The 13,530-nt window shown below is 42.4% G+C and overlaps 1 protein-coding gene across 3 annotated transcripts; it reads left to right on the top strand.

The window, feature by feature from the left end:
• The first annotated feature begins 1,025 nt into the window (after nt 1-1,025).
• LOC101157124 (calcium/calmodulin-dependent protein kinase type 1D) lies at nt 1,026-13,484 on the top strand. 3 transcript variants are annotated; one of them, XM_023955085.1, is made up of 13 exons: nt 1,026-1,189; nt 1,986-2,096; nt 5,968-6,093; nt 6,211-6,285; nt 6,389-6,527; nt 6,638-6,761; nt 7,472-7,547; nt 7,894-8,006; nt 10,622-10,700; nt 10,773-10,860; nt 10,954-11,225; nt 12,301-12,377; nt 12,458-13,484. In XM_023955085.1, exons 2-12 carry the CDS (start codon nt 2,011-2,013, stop codon nt 12,362-12,364), a joined length of 1,242 nt encoding a protein of 413 aa, XP_023810853.1. In that variant the 5' UTR covers nt 1,026-1,189; nt 1,986-2,010; the 3' UTR covers nt 12,365-12,377; nt 12,458-13,484. The 3 variants fall into 3 exon arrangements, with proteins under 3 accessions (XP_023810853.1, XP_023810852.1, XP_020559002.1); XM_023955084.1 differs by having other exon boundaries at nt 1,027-1,161; XM_020703343.2 differs by lacking the exons at nt 1,026-1,189; nt 1,986-2,096 and adding an exon at nt 3,099-3,167.
• The last annotated feature ends 46 nt before the right edge of the window (nt 13,485-13,530 follow it).

Genomic DNA, 13,530 nt, shown 5'->3' with positions numbered 1-13,530 from the left:
AGTGGCAGATCAAACCAACTAGACACACAAGGGGGAACTTAAAAAGACTAAGACAAACTACAACAAACAAACTAAACTTAAGTCCATCCTTTGGTAAATTAACATACACAAATGAATGACAAATAAAGATCATCAAAATAGAAACTAAGGTAAAGAAACACCAAAAAGAGTTCCTTGTCCACTATGGTTCAGTCCAATTAGCTGCCTGCTAAACATGAAGCCTCTGCTGACTGGCATGCATTGTTGTGTCAGGCCTGACTTGCTGGTTCCAGCACCAGCAGCAGCAGCAGCAGCAACAACAACAACAACAGCAACAACGGTTCCCTCAGCACTGGTAACTCAAACAAAACATCAAATTAATGAAGCAGATTATAATAAAGTAAACTGAAACATGTTAATAAATTTCATGTTCAAACATGTGTTTGGGTTATGTTTGAAAAAAGAAAACTAAAAGTATATGCAAACAAAAAAAGTGAACAGATATATGTAGGGTGTGGTGCAGGGTGGCAGCATAGGCAGCCATCACAAAGGTATTGTGCCTCCTTAGAATAAAGCAAACAACTTTTACTATGAAAATAAAGGTAACTGAATGAAAACAGCCATATAGCTGACTGCAGCAAAAGTAAGCCGTTTGGTATTGTAAAAGTACCTTAAATTGTATTATTTTTTTTTTTTTTACAAATAGCTACCCAGTTCATTTTAGTCATTATTCCCTCCTCTGCACAAGGACACTACTAAAGAGTATGAGTACATTTGTTGGTCCAACATTTTAGAAGAAATGCAATCTGACTGCCTGTCTAAAGAACTGTAAAATTATAGTTTTAATAATATAATATTTCACTTTCTAAAGGAAAAATAGACACAAAAAAATACCACAGAAGTCTGTTAAACCAAGACTTGCAAGTTTTGAAAACAGTCAAAATGACTGCCTCAGTAGTTCTAGAGTTAAACATGAAGGATCGATCCTCTGTGGTTTAGTTTTGATGATGTATCCATCCTTTTTCCCCCGACAAAGTTTTTCCCGTAAGTCTTTAAACGCATCACGACGATTTGGGATGAATGGCCGAGGCTCCGCCCACTGCGTGAGCATCTGCGGAGCACCTGAACCACAGTCCTTCACAAGCGAGCACCGTTCAGCTGGACCGCACCAGCGCCTCCCAGGTGAGACAGCAGACTGAAGACAGAAAACGTGTGTAAATGAATGCTTTTGTGTTGTTCTCTGGTTGTTACTGTTGTCTTCACATGCTCAGGTGTTTGTGTGTGACGTTTCAGCTGTGGTTGTGTTTAGGTGTTAGAAGTGTTTCCTTTTCTTTGATCTTCTCTTCTTTCTGTGGATTTTGTGGGTCCCTGCTGCTGAGCTGCTTCTCAAACCCAAAATGTGAACAGTGGACTCCATTTTTAACAAAATGTACCGACATCTAGAGGTGAAGGAGCATCACTAGCTTCATTTTCACTGATTAAGCGTTATTAATGCTTTCTTGATTATGATAAAAGTGAGGAAGATTTGGGGGCTTGAACTGAAAAAGGACCCAGAATAATCCCCCTTAAGGGAAGCAGTATGTAAAATGGGAACCATGAACGTGCCTTGGAAGATTATCTGTGTAATCCTGGACGTTTTTAAAACCCGTGATAGGGATCCGCACAAATGGGCTTTACTTGTTTATGTAAGCAGAGCAGAAGACAGCAGGACTGGTTCTGAAGCCTGAGTTCAGAACCTAATCACCCAATCATATTTTTACTTCAGACCTCTTTTTTTGCACTCTTGGCGCACCAGACTTTCATAGAAGCCTTTGAATGCAGCTTGGTTGTATTTGACCTCATGAAACATTGACGTGGACCTAACTGAAGCTGGGGACCTAACTGAAACATTCAAAATTGTGGTTGTAGATGTGGACAGAAATCCAGCACAGATTTAAACATCGTCTCCATTTTTGTGATGAAATCTAAATAGCGGATCTTCTCCCTGTCCCTTGTTAATCCTGCAGGATCTACAACAACGTCAGAGTTGGGATGGGGCGCAAGGAGATCACCTGCAGCTGGAAGAAGAGCACCAGCAACATCAAGGATGTCTTCGACTTTGAAGGAAAAATGGGCTCGTGAGTTCCACAGATGAACACTGCACACTCTGAGAAATCCAGTTCACATTAGAAGAATCCGCATTGAACTAGACTTACATTTTATTTGTGTTTTTAAAAAAATCCAGTAAAGTTTAGCTAAATAGCTTCACTATGAAAATACAGGAGGCTGAAAAGCCTTGCAACAGAACCAGAACCAGTAAGGACAACCAAAAACAAAAACAGCACAGGCACTGTCTCCATTCAAGTATACTAACATTATTAAACCAGAAAACCTGCTGACTGAAAGAGAATAGCTTGGAAGATGTGGAACTGCGATGTATGAAGCTAATTTTACACAATTAGGGAGTGAATCCTGGAGCACTTTGGTCCAAAACCAACAACCTCAATTTACCTTCAGTGGAAAAAGAAAGTAAAGGTTTGAAGTCATCCCAGTCTACTAATCTTTACAACATGCTTAACGTCTTGTGACTTGGGTGACATCATTAGGTTAGATACTTAGGAATAGCTGAGCATTATTGAAAAAAAAAAAATCAAGCAAAAAAAAAGGAGTGGACCAAGCACAGAGCCCTGTGGTACACCCATAGATAGTATATATCACTGGACCTACTGACTCCTCCCCCTCTCTTTCCAAATAGAAGTACCCACTGGCTCCAAGAAGCCGAAATGCCAAAGATTTCTACGGAGAAATGAACAGCTATTACTCAGCCATTCTATTTGTCAGAATAACCATTCTTGCTCCGATACCTTTTTGCTAACATCTTCTTGCTTACTCTATTTTTTTTCCATGATAGTTTTTCTTTGTCGCAGATGATTTAAATTATAAACTGATCAATCAGATGCTTCAGTAAAATCATGTGATGCCCGCTGGCCCCTACCTTGAGAACGTTTGATTGACAGATTCACCTGATCCTGCTTTCAGTGGAAGGGGTGTGGACTTCCAACAAGCTTACTCATGATTGGTGACAGTAGATGCCCTAGAAACGTGACTCAGACCGAATCGGACCAATCACTGTTGACTGGCTCCAAATGGCAGCGCCCGTAATGGGGAAAAATCGCAATTGAACAGGCTTCTTTTAGCTGGAGTCGGAGGTGAGGCATTTTCTATGGGCGACGTCAAACCCGGCTGTGTCCAGTGATCTACTGTATATGTATGGGTACACCACAATTGGCTCAAATGTGTTCTCTCTAAAGCTTTTAAACCATCCTCTTGGATTTTTTGTCCCACAAAGAAGCATCTCCAGGTCTGATCTAGAGTACAACAAACTGCTGGGGTAGTTGCAGTTTGTTTTTCGCTGTAGCCTCAGTGCTGTTCAGAAACAGCTGGAGCTCAGACTAAGTTGGACTGAGAAGATGACGCTGAGGTGCAGCTCTGCATGCTGCAATGACCCAGCTGAGATTAGCTTTCAGGAGGATAATCCTGTTATCTCATCCCAGGAACTGTTTTTATCAATTGTTCCTCTCCGAGGAGTAATCTGCTCCACACTGAAGCTGCAGGTGGATGAAAGTGTCTCATTTCCTCGTCCTATGTAAGGATGGCTTCATATTTAAGAAAAGAATTCCCATCTTTGTTTTTGCACAAGTGATTGATGTTTCCAGATGCGTTGTTATCTATCAAATAACCCAAACTGATCACCTATTCAATTTTATCCAGTTTAGTTTTAAGGATATAGACAAAACCAGTTCTTTGTGTAATAGCTTAATCTTTATTTTCTGAAACATAAAAGCTACTCTGATTTCCCTCCAAGACACATTTGTGTCCCCTTCAACACTACAAGTTCAAACAGGGCTGCAGATGTGGAAAACCCCTAACTACTAACTAGTAAGGGAAGTTGAAAGATAAAAGCTGGAGAGAATGCCTAAATAGCTCCTCCTTATTTTCCATTAGTTACTGTGGATCCTCCTTCAGCAGCTGCAGATTTCTTCATGCGGCTGTATGACCTGCAAGTGCATGTTCTCCTTCAGCACTTGTAAATCGCCCTTCGCAGCTGAAGATCCTCCTTCTGCAGCAGCAGATCCCGTTTCCCCAGATGTGGATCCTCCTTTTGCAGTTGTAGATCCTTCTTCACCAATTGTAGATCTTCCATCACCAGTTCAAGATCCTCTTTCGCTAGCTGTAGATCTTCCTTTTCCAGTTGTAGATCCTCCTTCGCCACCTTCAGATCCTCCTTCGCCACCTTCAGATCCTCCTTCACTAGCTGTAGATCCTCCTTCACTAGCTCAAGATCTTCCTTCACTAGCTGTAGATCCTCCTTCTCCAGTTGTAGATCCTCGTTTGCCACCTTTAGATCCTCCTTCACTAGCTGTAGATCCTCCTTCTCCAGTTGTAGATCCTCCTTCGCCACCTTTAGATCCTCCTTCACCAGCTCAAGATCCTCCTTCACTAGCTGTAGATCCTCCTTCACTAGCTCAAGATCCTCCTTCACTAGCTGTAGATCCTCCTTCACTAGCTCAAGATCTTCCTTCACTAGCTGTAGATCCTCCTTCTCCAGTTGTAGATCCTCGTTTGCCACCTTTAGATCCTCCTTCACTAGCTGTAGATCCTCCTTCTCCAGTTGTAGATCCTCCTTCGCCACCTTTAGATCCTCCTTCACCAGCTCAAGATCCTCCTTCACTAGCTGTAGATCCTCCTTCACTAGCTGTAGATCTTCCTTCACTAGCTGTAGATCCTCCTTCTCCAGTTGTAGATCCTCCTTCGCCACCTTTAGATCCTCCTTCACTAGCTGTAGATCCTTCATCACCAGTAGATCTTCCATCACCAGCTCAAGATCCTCCTTCACTAGCTGTAGATCCTCCTTTACCATATAGATTAGCCCAAATAATTTGCTAAGTAAATTGTTATCTGATACTTGAAATAGATTGAAAACTACATCAGATGATTGATCAAAAAAGATGCGCCCTTTTGCTCAAAGTACAAATGAGGGTAAAAGAAGAAGTACTGCTTATTTTCAGAATATTTTACAGATACAGAACACACATCTATTCCTCTTCTGAAATGTTATGGAAATGCCCTATTTCCAAACCCAAACGCACAATACAGACCCCATGACTTTAGTTTTAGTTTGAAACAAGGAGCAGGACTCAAACCGACGCTGCCCACTGCAGAACTTGTACATTTTCAAGTTTGGTCTATTTATAATTTCAATTAACCGATATTGTTTTGCAAAAATAGTAATGGGCAGCTTTTGTGTTAACTGATGGAGTGTGAAAGCAGCTTTAGTTCTGGCTGTGAGCGAGTCAGGTGTGTGTTTGTGTGTCTGCTTATGTCAGAGGAGGCTTCAGGAACATCCTAGCACCACTTCGTTAGAGGATTACCACGGCGTCTGCGTGGATCAGAGCTGAGGTGTGGTCGGCGTTGACGCAGAAAGTGTCGGAGGCCATTCCTTCCCTCTTAAACCAGCCAGGGCTAAACCTGTGGCCTGTTCTGACTTCAAAGTGCTATTTCTGAGGCACGTCTCTATAAGATGTGGACGGGTCTCCTGACCACAAACGCTCGGGGATTAGCTCCTTCTCCTCTCAGCTGAAGAACAAACTGTTAGTCAGTCAGAGCAAAAAACATGAGCGGCACATTCTTTTTAGGGTCAAATGAAAAGCTGAGGTCATCCTTTAGTTTTGGGACAATGAATTTTCCCCTCTACTACATCTTTCAAAGCTGATGTCTGTAGCAGTGAAGATGTGGAGCTCAGAGTGAGTAGTCAGGACAGGAGAAGCACTTTTGCCATGTTCTGTGGGTGTTTCCGCACAAATAAAGGATGGAAGTCATCTCTCTGTGGACATGAAGCTTCTGCAGGAGATTTGGGTCCATCATGTATGTTTAAGGTGGAGGAAGGAGAGAACCAGCACCAAGTTCTGTCCACTGACGCCTCATCTTCTGTCTGCTGTCTCTGTGCAGGGGCTCCTTCTCAGAGGTCTTCATGGTAAGGGAGAAGAAAACAGGTCGGCTCTACGCTCTGAAGTGTCTGAAGAAGAAACATCTGGCTCACAGCAACCTGGAGAATGAAATCAACATCCTGAGGAGGTGAAGATCTCCCTGAAACATGTTCTGCTTTGAACCCAGTTCTTGGTGAAGCTGAGGTTCCCAGTTGTTGGCTCTGTGTTGTTTGCTTCAGCTGCAGAGCTTCTCTCTGTGTTTCAGGATAAAGCATGAGAATGTGGTGGGGCTGGAGGACTTCTACGAGAGCCGCACACATTACTACCTGGTCATGCAGCTGTGAGTGAATGCTGCTTCCTGTCCCCCACATGTCTAGTTTAGATATTCCCTTGCTAGTTTGTTAGTGATGTCACTCTTGTTATTTGTGCACGTGCTTGTGCAGGGTCTCAGGTGGGGAGCTGTTTGATCGCATCTTGGATAAGGGGGTGTACACGGAGAAGGACGCCAGCAGAGTGATCAAGCAGGTGCTGCAGGCTGTCAGCTACCTGCACCAGAACAGCATCGTCCACAGGGACCTAAAGGTGACACTCACACACAGTCTGGATCCAGAACCAGAACCATGGAGGGATCCACCAGAGTTTCTGTGGGGTTGAACACAGACCGATGATGCCTTCATGTTCATATCCGTTAGCCTGAGAACCTGCTGTTCTTCAACACGGACGAGAACGCCAAGATCATGGTGAGCGACTTTGGTCTGTCCAAGACTCCGGAGCACGGCGTCATGTCCACGGCGTGCGGCACTCCGGGATACGTTGGTGAGTGCACAGAAGCTGTAACCGCCATGTGACCTTAAATGTGATATTAAAACCACATAAATTAGGGGGGGGGGGGGGGGGGGGGGGAGATGAAGCCCACGACTCTGCTCCTAAAGTCTTCTTATCGTGGCATGAGAGATGAAAGTGAGAGTGCCACCTTGAGGCAAGGTTCGACATTGACTGTAAATGAGAACTGGACCGACTGAAAACCATCATCCATCCCCAATGTTTAACATTCTTATGTCAGGAATGTGGATGTGGAGACTTTTGACCTTATGATGACTATGTTTGCGTCAGCACTCCTGGCACAAATCTTAACATGTCAGCCTCACACACCGATAACAAACTTGCTGTTTTTTTCTAAAAAACAGCGAAAAAATTTTTTTTTACCTTAAAATGAGAGATACTTGTTGGTATTTAAAAATTTTAAGTCCTTGAAAAAAGCATAGTTGTTCATTCTGTTTTTGTAATTTTGACTAAAAATGATTAAAAAAAAACTGGCCTTGTCTGTGGTAACACATGGAAACTCAGCTTTTTCAAACCTGATTTTCTGCTGTGATCCAACGAAATTTCAACCCATGTTGAGTAACTAAATCAGTGAACCCTTCCACCAACAACACATGCTAATTTGTTTGATTCTAACTAAGGGTTGGCAGGTATTCTAAGGTTTCCGTCATGACGCTCATGAAGCTTCTTCTCGTTGATTTCAGCTCCGGAGGTTTTGGCTCAGAAACCGTACAGCAAAGCAGTGGACTGCTGGTCCATCGGCGTCATCGCATACATCCTGTGAGTACAGATTGTTCTTCCGTCATTAACATGTGGATGATTTAAATATGTGAGGGACTCAGAAACACATCACAGGACAGAAGAGCAGAAGAAAAGTTTAAAAGCAGCAGAAGAACGGGCAGAGGGAGTGAAGATGATCAGCACAGTCAGAGCATTGGTCAGTTAAGCCCAGCATTGAAGCAGTGATTTGATGAAAACCTCACAATAATGTTGAATGAGCAGATCTGTGTGGAGAAACCGTTGCAGACATTCTCTCAGAATCAGAGCATCAGATGGAGGTCCAGATGTGTATCGGGGGGGGGTGTTGCTCTTACTGAGTGGACCTGCTGTGCTCCCACATCTGCAGGCTCTGTGGATATCCTCCCTTCTTTGAAGAGAACGAGACGCGGCTGTTTTCAAAGATCATGAGGGCCGAGTATGCGTTCCACTCCCCCTTCTGGGACGACATCTCAGAGTCAGGTGTGGAAACATTAACTCTATTTCTGTTTGTGCGTGATTTCTTCTGGTATGAGTCCAAATGTCAAAGGAAAACACTCAGCAAGATGAGAAAAATACATTTTCTTCTTGTAAGGAGAAACGGATGGTGTTACTTTCCAAATGGTTCCAGAGTCCTAATTCTTTTCCATGGAATTGAGATGTGATCGTGGGGCAGCCAGTCAAATTCAAATTAATTTAATTTATATAGCACCTTTCATGTTAAAAAAAACAAACAGCTAAAGGTCCTGTACATAAAAACAAACAAGGATGCAGAAAACACCAATCCCCATTCATTCAATAAAATAATTAAATAAGCCCCGCACAATAAAATACACAAAAACAAACACAAGTAAAAGAGAAATGAGGAAATAAAAAAGGCTAAGGAAGAGAGAACCCAGAAGTCACTGTCCACCCTGTCTTCCTGTTGGCCGGGGTGACAGCATAGACACAAACACCCCAGCTAAGGGTGAGAAAACACTCGTGAACAGTCTAACTTGGCTAAAAGACATTAAACAAATAAATATGTGTTAAAATATCATAAAATATAAGAGTTAAAAAAAAGGGAGGAAGGAGGAAGAAGGAAGAGGATCTGAGGGAGGAAGAGGGAGTAGCAACAGTCAGGAGCTCTGAAAGATACGGAGGGCGAGGTTGTGGAGGGCTTTGCAGGTTAAAATGAGGAGTTTGTAAGTGATCCTTTGAGGTTCTGGTAACCAATGAAGCTGCTGTAAGACGGGCGTACTATGGTGAATGGAAGGGGTTTGGGTTATTATTCGAGCATCCAGAAAGAATGGAGTTACAGTAATCGATACGGGAGGTGATGAGACTACGGACTAGGACAGCTGTGCAGTGAGGAGTGAGAGAGGGGCGAAGATGACGAATGTTACGCAGATAGAAGTAAGTGGAGCGAGTGATGTTATTGATGTGGGCAGTGAATGAGAGAGTGCTGTCAAGGATGACACCCAGACTTTTAACCTGAGGGGAGGGAAATATGGAGGAATTGTCGAAGTGGATGAAACAAAATAATGAAAAAATAATTTGCTCAAGATTAGCTATAATTATGAACCAAACATCATAATGTGAGCCAAACAATCACAGCTTCTTTTACAGTGAAGCTGAGTTGACCCTGACCAGTAAAGCCTGTAAGCGATGGCTTCTTCCTTCAGGCAGGTGAGTCAGTACCTGCAGCTGGTAAATCAGGTCTAATCCAGCAGGTCAAAGACCTATAACTGTCTGCAGTAAGCAGTGGAGGACATCGCTCTCTGTCAGGTTAATCTCAAAGATTATGAGAACAAATCCCACTCTATACTTAGATGATGTTGTGGTAAGGGTGAAGCGTTGAGGCTCATTCCCTCAGACTCTTCATGGTGGGTCAATAACCTGGTTTTCTGCTACTGACATGGAAACTGAGGAGAAATGTGAAACAGGTGTATTTCTTCAGGTCTGATCCCGTTTAAGAGCCCTGTGTGAACATCTGCAGAACCGTTATGAAGCTGTGAGATTTCCTCTGTGGATCCAGCCCCTCTCTCTGAATTTCAGAGCTGCAGTCAGTGTTGCCAGATAATCACAGTTTTTCAGCCCAAAAAGTCATCTAAAAACCGTCAGACCGCCTCACAAAACACCCAAAATGTAAATTAGCAATGATTTAGTGCTTACTTCCCATTTTAATTGAAACTACAACAAACTTTTTAATAATATTACATCCACCCTATTTGCAGTAAGGGCAAAACATAAAATAACAGACTTCTATTACACTTTATTAGAAAGTACCAAATAACCAACTTGAGCTCTTGAGTTTATTCTAAATAAATCACAAAAAAAGGAGGAAAGGGAAAAAAACCCACAAATAATAAAAACTAAGTGTTCTGATACAACTTATTATCATGAACAAAAGTGGAAAGTGTTCTTGCACTTTTACTTTTCATGAATTTAAATGAGATAAAATATAAGTATATCTCTTTATGAAAGGCAATAAAGAGTGGTTTAATTTTTAAAAACCTGTTCTTGTGAATATGAATATTTCCAAGTATCAATAAAAAGATAAAAACTAAATCAAATAACGTTTCACTTGAGATTACGAAAAGAAAGCTATTTGGTGTTTTTCCTTATAGTGTATAACAGGAAATTTTGTGAAACTTATATGCATTCATAAAACAAAAGATATATTTTCTGTTTTTATTATTATCTAAAAGAGCACATTTGTTTTCCTGCCTGAATCACTTTCAGTGTTTTCAGTGCAGCTTTAGACAAACGTGAAATACATAACTTATTAAATGGAAAATTATTCAATAAGGAACAAAAAAACCGGACCAACCCCAAACCCGTCCAAATTATGCCCACCCGCCCAAAGTACAAGTAAGTAAAGTCAGAATCAAAACCACCCAATCTGGCAACGCTGGCTGCAGTGTTCAGATGCAGAGCTGCCGTCTGTTGCAGACATGTTAACAGAGTTCCTGTGATTATGTGTGTGTGTTAGAATGAAGGTGCAGAAAAGCTTCAATGTTTTGAGGATCGTGTGAGAGATGGGTGAGGGCAGCGTTGATGTTGCTGCAGGAGCTAAAAGTGAACTGACTCTAACTGCCTCCATGCCATCTCAACAGCCAAAGACTTTGTCAGGAACATGATGGAGAAGAACCCTCTGAAGCGCTTCACCACCGAGCAGGCCCTCAGACACCCATGGTGAGTGCTGCGCTGAAGCTGGCGCGCTCCCTGAGGCCTTCCCTCTCACTGAGCGCTCTGTCTTGATTCCAGGATCGCTGCAGACACGGCCAAGGACCTTGACATCTACCCGTCCGTCTGCGAACAGATGGAGAAGAACTTTGCCAAATCCAGGTGGAAGGTAGGTGGAGGAGCCGAAGGCGTCAGCATCTGTGAGGAAGACATCTGAGAACCTTCACGAGTTCACCATCTTCCTGCAATGTTTCTCCAAAAGCAAGCCATCAATGCAGCCACAGCCATCAACCACATGAAGAGGATGTCCCTGAGTGAGCCCTCCCCCTCCCCACTCTGCCTGCCTGGCGTCACTGCCGAGACCCCCACCCAGAACCAGCAGGAGCCCATCGTCCCCCACCCTGACAAAAAAGACCCCCTTGATCCAAACGGGAACCTGGTTGCGTCTCATCATGTTACCCGCGGGGATCCAGAGGCCACCGACCTCCACAGCTTCCACCCAGAGAGCGACACCACCTTCAGGCCGGTGAAGAGGTGAGCATCTGCACAGACTTTAGGGTCACAAAAGGCAACGGCAACCCAAACCAAACCACCCCCACAGCTCTGATTTTTTCCTGACAGGATTATAATTTTGTCTGAAAACCTCAAACTTTCACAGCGGTCCTTTCCAAACACAGACGTAGCGCAAAAAAACAAAGCCTCTGTTAGCAGGACATGCTGAGAAACTTTGTGATCCTAAAGCTGCAAGAAGCAGGGAAATAAATGTTTTCTCATGTCTCATTTTACTCCAAATACTTTCAATGTTACAAACAAGGTTTGCCTGTTATATTCAGATTTTGTAATTAGCAGAAAAAAATATATAAAATAGGAAAATTGTTGCTTCATAAAATGCTTTCTTGTAGTAATTGCATCTTAATTATGCAGAATCTTTTACTGTCACACATTCATGTAGCTTTTATCAGTCAAAGATTATATATTTTCAAGATAACTTCTCTAAAACATCCTTCTGTCTCTGTGTTTTACTCACGTGTTTAGTACTTAATTAAAGCAGACACATTAATTTAGTAAAATTCAGTAATGTTTGAGTTTTTGCAGTGAAACCTTAAAATCTCACCAGTCTAGAGCAGACTGCAAGCACTTTTTGATTTCTTCTGGTTTTTCCCCCTTCATTACTGTATTAAACTGCAGCAGCAGGTCAAAGGTGTCCTTACAGGCATACTTTAGAGGAGCAGAGCCTCTGTGCTCCATGTCCGTGACCGCTGCAGCTCCTCTCAGAGCCTCTCCTGCCTTCTGGTGTTTATCAGACCAGGAGCTGCCAAGCTTCTAAAGATGAGGAGGAACAAGCGCAGATGAAACCACTTAGCTGCAGGATACCTAGAAAATTAGGGTTTGCATGGAGACGGCATACTGCCAATGCAAACATCTGACATGGTGGTTGCAGCGTGAATCCAGAACTGTCCGTGTTATGGTAACTGTCAGAGACTGAGCTCGAGTCCTTCCAGCAGCAGAAAAGTCTTGCTGAAATTGCTGTCCATACGTGTGATTACGTTTGGGAGAGGGGTTGCACAGTTTCTCACCTCTGTGCTTCTCTCTGTGTTCTGTATTGCAGTGTGGAGGTGGTGGCCCAGAGGACAGAACCCCCGCTGCAGTCTGGTGTCTGTGTGGTCATGTGACTGCCTCATGCAGGTGAATCCGCGTCCCCGCCTGCGCTAACATTAACCCCTGTTCTTAAACGGACGTGTGACCGTGTGTGTCCTGTTCTTCAGTTTGTCCTACAGCGTGGCGTCCTCTTCCCCACAGGGGGGCGCTCCCAGGCCTGCGCTCAGCCTCACGGTGTCTGCTGCGCCCCGCTGCTACAGACCCAGTTTGAGAGCTCAGTGAAGACTGAAGTCAGGATTTTTGACGGCTCCTTTCTTCTCACAGAGATTGCTGAACTTGTTTACTTCTGCTGAACATAGACCTTAATATTCATGCTTCTTTATGGGGAATATTTTGAAGGTGTCAGAGCGTGAAATTGGACGATAGCTAAAACCTCAGTGACGTGTGCGCATGTGAGCGTGCATGTGTTAGGTCGTCTGAATTCTCCGTTTTGTGTTGTCATTTAGCATGTTCTGGATTTTGTTGCAGGCTTTTAAACAAACCTTTTTTTTTTGCAAAAAAAAAAAGTTAAATACGTAAAAAATAACTACATCCTAAAATAAACTTTATATTTAAAGTTTTACAGTTTTAAAAAATCTGTACATATGTTAAAGAATGACCAAAACTTGAAGCTTTTTCATGTATTTTGAACTTATGTCTATTTATTTTCACTGAAATCCTTTTTTTTTGCATGTAAACTACTGCTCTTTACACGTTTTATTTTGTCCTTGCAGTATATTCTTTGTGTCAAATATTCAGTTTTATTTATTTTTTGTTTCTGTATTTGTCAGTCTAAACTGAGTCCTTTATTCTAGAATTGAAAATAATAAAACAACTTAAAACAAAAGAATTGTTTAATATAAAATGTACAAAAATGCTCAAATTAATGATGAAACACTTGATTTAATCTGTAAAGTTCGATGTGATTGTCTTTGTCCCCATGGTTAGTCTATGTTGTTTCAATCTTCATCTTTTTGCTGATTTCTTTCATTTATGTTTGCATTTGTAGACAGAGTATAGATTGTTTTGTTGGGTTTGGACACATTTGTTATAACTGACCTTTATGAAGTGCCACAAGCTGCTGTGAAGATGATTCCGTGCTGTAGAAATGTGCACGTTTTGTACCGTTTGGTCAATAAAGAACTGGTGACCTCATATGTGACTTTTATTTAACAAGTGTCTTAATTGAAAATGAAACAAA

Source organism: Oryzias latipes, chromosome 5 (assembly GCF_002234675.1).
Source record: "Oryzias latipes chromosome 5, ASM223467v1".
Taxonomy (NCBI): Eukaryota; Metazoa; Chordata; class Actinopteri; order Beloniformes; family Adrianichthyidae; genus Oryzias; species Oryzias latipes.
This window is presented reverse-complemented; position numbering and strand designations above follow the sequence as displayed.

Coding starts and splice junctions, on each gene's coding strand:
- LOC101157124 (XM_023955085.1), top strand. CDS start 2,011: ATGGGGCGCAAGGAGATCACCTGCAGCTGGAAGAAGAGCACCAGCAAC. Junction 6,528..6,637: donor TCGTCCACAGGGACCTAAAG/GTGACACTCACA, acceptor CATATCCGTTAG/CCTGAGAACCTGCTGTTCTT. Junction 10,861..10,953: donor TTGCCAAATCCAGGTGGAAG/GTAGGTGGAGGA, acceptor TTTCTCCAAAAG/CAAGCCATCAATGCAGCCAC.